At 44.2% G+C, this 11,573-nt stretch overlaps 1 protein-coding gene across 1 annotated transcript; it reads left to right on the top strand.

Annotated features, from left to right (window-relative positions):
• Positions 1–1,570: 1,570 nt before the first annotated feature.
• hcar1-3 (hydroxycarboxylic acid receptor 1-3) lies at positions 1,571–4,507 on the top strand. Its single transcript, XM_063192316.1, has 2 exons — positions 1,571–1,712; positions 2,881–4,507. The coding sequence occupies exon 2, from the start codon at positions 3,074–3,076 to the stop codon at positions 4,073–4,075; it is 1,002 nt and encodes a 333-aa protein (XP_063048386.1). The 5' UTR covers positions 1,571–1,712; positions 2,881–3,073; the 3' UTR covers positions 4,076–4,507.
• Positions 4,508–11,573: the final 7,066 nt, after the last annotated feature.

The following is an 11,573-nucleotide window of genomic DNA, read 5'->3' as shown; positions in this document are numbered from 1 at the left end:
ATGAGAGTAAAGTGAATGTAATGTAACTGTATATAACTTTGGGAGATGTAAATTAATGGTCCGGTCATTTTTGACCGAAACACCATGAATGTAACAAGTTGGTGTATCTTCCACAATTCTTTAGGAATTTCATTATATTTAATTTTGACCATTTGAATAGGTTAGCTGGAGGATATCATGAAGTGTCACTTGTGTATGATGAAAAATAGAGAAGTTATTTAAGAATGAAGTTTCAAAACTGTCATTTTTGACCGTAACACAAACAGAGGGTTAGGAGACATTTGCAGACTTTAGGTTGAGAATAAATGGAGCTACCTTAGCATTGCAGATGGCAGTAGCACACATATGTAAGCTGCCACCAAACACCACAGAAACAGAAAAAGAAGGAGGGGGCAACACTAGACCGAACCAGAGAAAGTATAATAGAGGAGAAGGTTCACTCTGATTGGTTTCCATTGTAGCCAATAATCTTGCAGTTCTGCCTAGTTGCCAACTAGAAAATGAATGGAAAAGAATAAAGTTTTGCAGATGTGGAGACAATGTGTGGAGAGAATACATAGTCTGGGAGGTTTAGCAGTTCGAGGGCTAGGAGGGGTCATTAGCAGGCAGTGATTGGAGTGAGGTCTCAGTAGCTAAAAGTAGGTGAGGGGGAAGAGGTGGGTCTTCAGCTTTTGAAGATGTCAATGGATGGAGGATCTCTGGTTGAAAGTGGGAACGTGTGCCATCTCTTGGGTGCTTAGAATTCGAAAGCAGCTTCACCATTCTTCTTTGATGGGAGAATTAGGGAGCCCTTGGGAGGCATTGAAAAGGGGACAGTTGAGAATGATGGTGGATAGTTGTCACTAGGGGGCATCAGTCTATTTATTTTTTAATACTAAAGGGGGCGTTGGTATGCTTAAGGATTCCAATAAGGTCTAGTGGGCAATTGTTCAAAAAAGGTTGAGGGCCACTGGTGTACTCTAGGACAATAGCTCAGAGTCATTGCATCTGTACGAGGCTTCAGGAGGGAGGTTTACAACCATTCTACCACCAAATTCTGTAGTTGGCATCCACTGTACCACTCCTTGGGGCAGAATAAAGTCTGAAGAAAAGTTTGTCTGGATCATATCATGACATGCATTCATTTTCTCTCTCCTTAATCTCTCTTCCTGCGTATGTGCGTGTGCACGTGTGTGTGTGTGTGTGTGTGTGTGTGTGTGTGTGTGTGTGTGTGTGTGTGTGTGTGCGCGTGCGCGCACGCGCGAGTGTACATACACGCATGACTGCAACCGACGAGAAATTGATGTGCATAGAGTTTCACACTTTCTTTATGTCAGATAATCCCTTCCCTTTAAAAAACTCAGTTCAACTAAGTATCTTTCTTCCTGTTTTTTAATATATATATATTCCCCTCTACGTATATCTTTCCCTCTTATCTTTCATTTTATATCTTTCTTTCTATCTATCCCCCTTTCCTGCTTCTTTGGCATTTTTGTTTTTGTTCTGCGTCACAGTGTGTTTCTTCCCCTATAATGCAAGGGGAGGACTTAAACTGGTGACTCAAAGGATGAGCATCAGAAGAGGGCACAGAGGAACAGGAGTCATACCCACTCTGACTCTGGAACATGCAGCTCTGCAATACTGTGTATTCCAACTTACTGTGCCAGAACCTAGTGTTTAGTGATGCACTGAACTGACTTTCTGACTGGAACCCTAAACAGAGAGGTGGAAAGGTAAGTCAAAGGAGTGTTTATGTTATATTCGTTTATGTTATATTGGTGTATCTATGTGTATTGCACTGTGAAGCATACAGTTAAGTTTTTTTTTCTGAATGAGAGATAGGGTACAATTACTTACATTAGATAAATTGAATTGTCATTGTTGAATAGTTGAATTCAGTCTTGCAACCTCTTTCAATTTCCTGTTCCTTACTTAACCCATTGATACTGGATGTTGCGCTGCGCAACATTGACCCTGACGCCTGGAGCTGCATGATGCAACATTCAGCCTCATCAGATTTGAGATATTTTTATTAAAATTGTTGGCATGCTAGAGCTAAATTAACACATTGTAATGCAAGATGAGCGTCTTAGCGTTTAAATGCAACTCATCTCGTGTTTTTATGCGCTTCGGAATCTGAGATATTTAGGTTTTTATAAGCAGAAAACATTATTTCTCAAAAAAGGGCTTAGGCATTTAGCACCCATTTCTGCAGGTGCTTCAGGCATCAATGGGTTGAAAACTGAACATTGTCAGACAATGGGTCACTCAATCTGGCATTTTCACATGCTTTTTCTTATGTTCAATATTTAGTTTAGTTTAGTTTAGTTTCTTTTCTGTTTGTATTTCTACCTCATTACATGTAGAGGACTGAAGGAAATACAAAAACATGCCAATTTAAATTTAAACAATGTATCTATGTAAATTGGTTCTTATTTGGATCTGATGAGGGCTGTGTAAGTAAGAGAACCACTGAAATGACTTAAGGGCCCAATGAGGTGCTGGCTTGTAAGAAGAGTCCAGATGCAGTGAATATCCTGGGGGTATTGTTAAGGGACATAGATATGTACCAAATACCAATGTGTCTAATGTGATTCTAACGAGACAGAGACCCAGATCAGAAATAAGTGTAAACCCATGTCCAAAGTAAGAGGGCATGTTGGTAGTGGTGGCAAAGTTCAGTGATGTGGTGAGGAAGTGGGAATGAAGAAAAGCTGACATGTCTTTCTAATTTCCCTTTTTTTCACACTTTCACAACTACTACAACATGTAGCTCTTCTACAGTGTTTTTGCAACTATCTAAACTGTACAATGGCCCATATACACTTCCTGACTCTGTGGCTTATGTCTGCACTGGCAATGATGGTGTACCAGTATTTAACAGCCAGTTTGTGTTTACAGGTCACACAGAGAGGAACTTCGGTCCGAGATCAGTAACAAGTCCATTTTGAATTCTTGATTGAAAACTAAACAAGGGAAAGCGAACAAGTAGAAGACAACTCCCTACCACACATATTCGGAACTGAAACCTGCGTTATCCTTCTTCGAATTCTTCCGTTGCGTGAGTGTGTGCTTGTTGTGTGAGGCCGTCGGCATGGATATCAACGACACCACTGTTAACGGCACTGTCGTACCTTTGAACAACTTCCACTGCAACCACTCCACGCAGACCCTGGTGACGCGCGTGCTCCCCCCAGTCATGATCACCGAGCTGGTGGTGGGCTTGCCCGGCAACCTGGTGGCTCTCTGGATCTTCTGGTTCTGCATGCAGGGCTGGCGGCCCAACGCCATCTTCCTCTTCAACCTGGTGCTGGCTGACTGCCTGTTGTTGATCAGCATGCCGTTCCGCATCAACTACCTGCTGGCCAGCGAGAACTGGGCCTTCGGCGGCGCCTTTTGCCGCGTCAACCTCTTCATGCTGGCCGTCAACCGTTCGGCCAGTATAGCATTCATGACAGCCGTGGCAGTGGACCGGTATTTCAAGGTGGTCCACCCACACCACTGTGTCAACCGGATGTCGCCGCAGCAGGCGTGGAAGGTGGCGGTTGGCATGTGGGCGGTGGTGATTGGCCTGCGGGCGCCGCTGCTCGCCACGCAGTTGATGAAGGTCGGCAAAACGTCGCTGTGTCGCAGCTTCGACTCGTACACCAAGCCCCCTCCAGCCATCGTGCTGCACAACTTGGTCTTCGCGCTCGAGTTCTTCCTGCCTCTGCTGCTGCTGATCTTCTGCTCAGCTCGCATCGCCTGCATCCTGCGCCAGCGCAACTTGGACCGCGAGAACAAGGTGCGGCGCGCCATTCGCACCGTGGGGATCATTGTCCTGGTGTTCCTGGTGTGCTTCGGGCCCGGCGTGTTCACGGGCCTGCTTGGGATTTACTACTCGAGGTACCGCAAATCAGACTGCAAAGGTTACAGCTTGGTGACCCAGCTGTTCAGCCTGTCCATCGGCTTTACCTACCTAAACAGCGCCCTGGATCCCATCATCTACTGCTTCTCCAGCTCCATGTTCCGGAACGCGCTCAAGGGCTCCATCAACAGGCTGGGAGTGGCAAACCTGCAGCTCAGCCGAAGAGGAAGCTTGACCAGCGACACCTAACCAAAACCACCAGTGACGCCCTCATTTACACCGTCATGGTAAACAGACTGCATTTCTATAGTGCTTTCATATATTTGGCACATTCTTTTTGTTTGTGGTCTTTTCACGACTTTACGACAGGACAGTGTGAGAGGTGGACAGGAAGCGAATTGGAAAAGAGACGGGGAGGGGTCGGCAAAGCACCTGTGCCGGGAATCAAACCCAGGTCAGCCGCACGGCAGGCGAGTGCCCTACGGGTTGCCCACGGCAGGGCCATAGTTGGCACATTGCTATTTCATATTATACAGTATATTTACATAATGCAAAATACCAGCATTAAAATGTGTAACTTTTAATGGGGTTTTAAGGGGTTGGAATTAACTCACAACATGTGGTCCCAATACAAAACATATAATAGTGTTAATTTCACTCTTTGGTAAGTGGAAAAATTTCAGAGTTAATTCAACCAATATTGTGTAAATAATATTAAGAGCAGCCCAGATGAAATTACGCTGGCCAACAGCAGACTTTCACACTGACTTTTGACTCCACTGTTGGAGCCATTTGACTCTGTATTTTGTAAATACTCTCTCTGGATTTGTTCTCTGTTTTCTTTTAAATATTGGCACCAGAGTTTTTATTATTGTGTACTGAAATGCAGTGCCAAACTGAAGAAAACTTCAACAACGTTACAAGTATGCAAAATCACAAGCATGTCTTTAAATGTAATTCTTTTGAATTCTTCTGAAATCAGTTCATAATAATTAGGCAGATATTTAGCAGGTCACTTTAACGAATGGAAATTCTCAGATTATTAAGCCAGTTTTGACAGAGATGCGCCCACTTATCCATCCCTTTACATTGCAACAGTCTGCTTACAATTAATGGCTGCCAGGATTGCCATGAAAAGGGCTGGGTCACATCTAGTCTAATGTTCTACCTCTACCGTGAGGACTGGAGGAGGCGCTGGCCTCACATGACAGGCCTATGTGGTCGGCGTTGGAGCTAGCATGCTCAGAACATGTACTTCTGGACTTATGGGACTGTACTGTACTGTAAAAAATACTGTAAAAAGTCATTTTTAAGTGTCTGTCTGGGTGTGTGTCGTCCCCCCCCCCCCTCCCCCAAATTGTGTGCACTTGGAGGAGAGCCAGAGTGTAGAATGGTTAGGGTACTTGAAAAAGAAGAGACACTGTATAAATATATAATCTTTAATATATATATTTATATATTTTAAATATAATTGATAATTTTATAATATATAAATAATTCACCATATGTAAATAATAATAATAACACATATACATTACAATAAAGTTATTTCTCCTTTTTTCAACATGTTTGAGAATTGTGTCTGTTTGAGAATTGTGTCTTTGTTTAATAATGCCACCACTAGATGGCAACATATAGCCACCTGTAAAAGTAACCCCTGAATGTGCAAAGCTTAGTTTTCTTAGTTGGGGGGGGGGGGGGGTGCGTGCGCGTTTCGCGCATGTGTGTGTGAGTGTATGTGTGTTCATGCTTCTGAGACAGTGACATTGATTTAGCTTGTTGGCCTACGTCCTCCTCAACATAAGTAGACAGTAGACATTTTAAAGTTTTATGCCGGCCAGATAAGGAAGAAACCCAGCAAAGGAGATTCACAACTAGAAATCAGTCTAAATTGGGATCCAATGACTTCCCTCCATGAGGACAGGAAATGAAAGCATGGCTCTTTGTCATCACAGATCCTCATTTGGGGTTCTTCCTCTCAGGTGATGCACTGTAAAAGCATTCTATAGCCTTGGTTTCTTGTTTGTAAGGTGGCCAACGGTATTGATTTTGAGTCAAGTCACATCATTTGGGAAATAAGGTAGGTATACATTCCTTGGTGCTGAACACTGTGAACACCCTGGCTACAAGGCTGTCTCAAGACATTTTCCTTGGGGGTGCTGGGGTGCACACTGTGCTAAGTTGAGACCGCGTAGTCCGAGACCACCAATATCGGAGGTGCATATCGAGACAGAGACCAAGACCAAGACAGACCAGTTGAGACCAAGACAAAGACAAGACAAGACAAGACAAGACAAGACAATACCAAGTCAAAACTGTAAACAGACTAGCCCTGGAGTGCTAGAGATTGTGATCTCACACTAGTGTGAACTGACAAACAAAAGTACCACAATTGGGTTCAACTCTATGGCCCAAAATGAACATGCTCTAATATAAACTTGGCTAAAGCAAGTCGAGACCAGGACAAGAACTGAGACCAGAGAAAAATGGTCCCAAGACCGGTCTCGGGTACTATAACACTAGTGCTAAGACACCCGTTCCACATAGCGGTAGAGTATATAGGCAGATGCCCACAGTGACCCAGGTTTGTGTCATTTCTTCACTGTCCTGTCCAAATAAAGGGGCTAGAAATCCCATCAAAAAGAACCAATGTAGGCCATTTCCTACTAAAGCCCAACAGATGCCAGTGAGGGGATCCATTTTGTTTATGTCTGTCACTAACGAGGCATCACATTTTAGGCTACTTGTCACACCCTTTAACAAGCTGCTCCACTAACATGACAATCACCAATGAGCAACAGTACCTAAACAATATCTAAATTAGCTTTTGGCTACTTGCCTATCAGCCACAAAGTCACTGAAAGTGACCCCCCCCCTCTCTCTCTCTAGGATAGTGTGTGTGTGTGTGTGTGTGTGTGTGTGTGTGTGTGTGTGTGTGTGTGTGTGTGTGTGTGCGTGTGTGCGTGCGTGCGTGCGTGCGTGCGTGCGTGTGTGTGTGTGTGTGTGTGTCTCGCTCTCTCTCTCTCCCACGCACACAGATGAAGTCTCTAATAACACCTCTCTCTCTCTCTCTGGTATAGTGTGCTGTCGGTGTGTGTGTATGTGTGTTTGTGTGTGTGCGTGTGTGCGTGTGTGCGTGTGCGTGTGGTGTGCGTGTGTGTGTGTGCGTGCATGTATGTGGGCCTGAGTGTTCGACCTCATAAAAGGGGATGGAGCTCTGTGTAGTCATTAATTGCCATGTGAGTGAGAGTGAAGAGAGAGCTGCTGGTTAATTTGATTGAACTCAAGTCCCCTTGGCCATCATCAACCGCCCTCTACTCCTCCACCACCTCCTGCCTCTTCCTGCATGTCTGATGAGCTCTAAAACTATGAGCCACTTCAATCACTGTTGCCCTGGGATGGGATGAGATGAGATGGGGAGAAACGGTTCATTTGACGCAACATTCCATGATTCCATGGTTCGTTTGTGTCTGTGGTCGCACCAGAGCCGGTTAAAAGCCTAGTTAGAATCTTTAGTTCCACACAGAGGGGCCACATCTGGATTTTTTTTAAAAATGTCTCTCGATTTGTCTTTGTCAAACCCTGTTTCTTTGTTTGTTTGTTGTAGAAGATGTTTATCTGGGTGTCTTTTACCGCCACGTTGGTGACATTTATGTTGCCAGTGTTGTTATTGCCTCTGATATTTGCAGTACATTGTGGAGGGATCAACAGGGATTTTCTATTTTTGAGGGGGGTGGGGACTGGAGAATGACTTGCCATTGGGGACACTGCACCAGAAGATGTAATGAAAAATTATTATTCAGGCAACATATAACATGTGGTGTCGTGTATTTGCGTAACATTAAAGACTGTAGCCAACACGGTTGAGCTTATTTTACAAAAGCATACAGTCCTTCCATCAAGAGTGTCTGTAAACATGTTGGCCCTGATTTTGCTTATCCCTTACAGTGCAGCTGTAAGCGGAAACCAGATTGTATCCGTGTTTAAGATACTGTCAGTGTTGTTATCTGTGTAATTGAAATTGAAAAAAGGTGGCTGTAACCTTAAAATGTTATTATTGCTTTGATTTGACATCAAGTTCTTGAGAACAACAGGTGATGAACTCATAGCGACAACAATAAATGTTCTGTTTTCTGGAAACAGAATATTGCCGTGAAAAATCTCTTCATACTACTTCATTTAGTAATTTTGGCTTATCTGTGGGAAACGTTTCCTTCTTGGAAGTACTGTGTACTCTTCTGAACTTAGTATCCGCCAATACCCAAAGTCACTCATGTTGTGATGTATGCAACCATTTTGAGTCTGCCTTCACACACTTCATAAATGCATCGGACACAAAGTTGTCACTCAGAAACAGTCCCTCAGAGAGAGAGAGACAGAAACAGAGACAGAGACAGAGAATTGAAGACATGACAGGCATACTAGACAGACAGAGAGACAGACAGACAGACAGACAGACAGATAGACAGACAGACAGACAGGCAGACAGGCAGGGACACAGGCAAGGGGACAGGCAGGGAGACTCAAGGGGACAGAGGAAGTCTCAGAATGTAAAGTAACGTAAAAAAGATATAGGCCTACCAAAAAGAGGTAACGAACCAACTACAAAGGGAAAATGAGAAATAGGAGACAGAGGACAGAGAGATCTTTGTTCCTTTTTTGGAAAGTTATGCTTTTCAGTGTTTGTCTTCTGATGAGCAGGTGCCATTTTCTTTTTTACTCTTCCACCTGTGTCACCAACGTTGCCCACAAAACATGCAGCTTTAACGAGGTGCCCCATTTGATTTCCTTTCTTTTCACCATCCCTTCGTTTCTTTGTGATTCATTCATTCTTTTCTGCTCTTTGCAGTGGCTGCTTATCATTTTTACACAAACCAAGCGGAAAACACACACACACACACACACACACACACACACACACACACACACACACACACACACACACACACACACACACACACACACACACACACCGAATAGCTGCACATATGCAATTTAAATGATTAAATTTAGACAAACAAGATTTATTTTCTTGATTGACACTGGTATTGTTCATCATCTTGCTGGAGAATGAACAATTCACAGTCAGTTCTAACCACCTAGAGATCAATGACATCGATGAACTGCAAAAATCATTGTCTTTCATGACCAGTAAGGTTGATGAGAGGGCGAACATCCATGTTGTTGAATCAGAACAGCATGTTGTGCTTAATGCTTAAACCTATTTTTTCTTAAGAGTTTCCCCAGCCCCCAATCTTTCCACATCATTACCTTCAAATTGCCTTGATGCTACACACATTAAACGTGTGTGCGTGTTAGGGCTGTAACGATATGCTCAAGTCACGATTCGATTCGTATCACGATTTTTGACCTATCATTCGATACACCCCACGATTTTTAAAATGTATCTTTTTGATGATCGTTTCTAGGTAAAATAGGTTACAAGTGGTTACTAAGAATGTAAAAAAAAGTTTACAAATAATAATGATATTGATTTGAAGCTTGGAAGCACCATCACATCATGTCATGTGGTTGTTTTCTGAATTGAAAGGTAACAGAACTTTGAAAGGGTGTATCACGATACTGCCTTCTTGTATCGCGATACAGTATCGTGACCGCGTGTATCACGATTTCTCGATTCGATACAATATTGTTACAGCCCTAGTGCGTGTCAAAGGCACAGAAACACAAACACACACAGAAACATACACAGATAGAAACACACACACACACGCACACGCACACACACACACACGCACACACACACACAGTGATTGAAGGCCTGACATATTCTTGTTCATTATATACTGTAGTGTGTGTGTGTATGCGTGCGTGCGTGCGTGCGTGCGTGCGTGCGTGCGTGCGTGCGTGCGTGCGTGCGTGCGTGCGCGTGTGTGTGTGTGTGTGTGTGTGTTTCTGTGCATTTCACAGTACATCAAGCTGCATCAGTTATATAAACTGCATCTTCACAGCTTACAGTAGACCAGCACTGCATTCTGCCTCCTCTGCGGTTGGGCTACAGTAGATGTACATATGTAGGCCTACATATACACACACGCAAATAGGAATAGAAATGGACACAGGACCAAGGATCCACAGGGGTCAGTCGTCCTGGATCAAAGGGGTCAAAGGGGTCAGTTGTCCCAGACCTGTGGAAGGGTGTACGTGTGTGTGTTGGATTAAGAGAAAATTAAGCTATGAATACACAAGGGATGAAGATGGCCACTATATTCTCAAAGGGGCTGACAACAAAGGAGGAGGAGGAGAGAGAGAGAGAGAGACAGAGACAGAGACAGAGACAGAGACAGAGACAGAGAGAGAAATGTGATAGACAAAAGGCTCTTTTCCACTGCTGAATTTCTGGTAGGCCTACAGCTCAACACAGCACGACTCGGCCGCCACTTTTTCCCTTCTAGGGCACGACACAGCTGAATTGCAAAGCAAAAAATGGTGGCGGAGTCGCGCTGTGTCGAGCTATAGGCCTACCAGAAAAACGGCAGTGGAAAAGAGCCTATAAGGGATGAGGTGAAGAAAATAGGTGTCATTTATTTTGCTATGGTAGCTCTTTGTCTGGATTGGCCTTGAGAGACCTCATCAGGGATTATAGCTGAGGACCTCCCTGCCAAGAGCTTTGTCTGAAGCCTCCCATGTGTGTGTGTGTGTGTGTGTGTGTGTGTGTGTGTGTGTGTGTGTGTGTGTGTGTGTGTGTGTGTGTGTGTGTGTGTGTGTGTGTGTGTGTGTGTGTGTGTGTGTGTGTGTGTGTGTGTGTGTGTGTTTGTGTGCGTACGTACGTGTGTCCGTAGGTGTGTGTGTGTGTGTGTGTGTGTGTGTGTGTGTGTGTGTGTGTGTGTGTGTGTGTGTGTGTGTGTGTGTGTGTATGTGTGTGTGTGTGTATGTGTGTGTGTGTGTGTGTGTGTGCGTGTGGTCATTTTTCTTTGTTCAGCGGCTTCATGGATACAGTGAACGGTAGGTGATGGAAATTAAATGCTCTCTTTGCACATCTCAGAGGCTTTGCTCTACCTGGTGAGACGCACCTTGTGTTGTATCACAGTCCCATGGTATTAAAAGCTTTAGCCAAATAATTTACCAGATTCAACTTCGAGGTGGTAACAAGTGTCACGGTCAGAGTGAAAAGCTTTCTTTACTAAAAAACATAATTGACTAGATTTAACTTGGAGGAGGTAATTGTCACTGTCAGCGTGAGAAGCCTTCTTTTCCAACATTCTCAGGAAATTGATCTTGATCTCCTGCTGTACATAAAACACAGTCAACCCTCATGCCTTTGGGAAAAATAACATATAAACATGTAGTGGAAATGAATGTGTGTGAGAGAGTGAGAGAGGAGCATATCAAGTGTCTCTGTTGGATGCCCCCACACATCTTGAGACATGCACACACTATGCACACTCTACGCACACACGCATGCACAAGCGCACATATGCACACACACACACACACACACACACACGCACGCACGCACGCACGCACGCACGCACGCACGCACGCACGCACGCACGCACACACACACACACACACACACACACACACACACACACACACACACACACACACACACACACACACACACGTCTCTAGGAGGATGTGTGAGTCTTTGCCTCCCACTGCTGCTTCACTGCTGTGCGACGGCTTAATTTAGTTCTTATTTATTTGTTTCACAGCTAAATTGTGAAGCGGGATATTGCAGGTTGCAACGGCTGACTCACCTCCTGTCTGCTTAGCATTCACA

This window comes from Engraulis encrasicolus, chromosome 24 (genome assembly GCF_034702125.1).
Source record: "Engraulis encrasicolus isolate BLACKSEA-1 chromosome 24, IST_EnEncr_1.0, whole genome shotgun sequence".
NCBI classification, from domain to species: domain Eukaryota; kingdom Metazoa; phylum Chordata; class Actinopteri; order Clupeiformes; family Engraulidae; genus Engraulis; species Engraulis encrasicolus.
This window is presented reverse-complemented; position numbering and strand designations above follow the sequence as displayed.

Coding starts and splice junctions, on each gene's coding strand:
- hcar1-3 (XM_063192316.1), top strand. CDS start 3,074: ATGGATATCAACGACACCACTGTTAACGGCACTGTCGTACCTTTGAAC.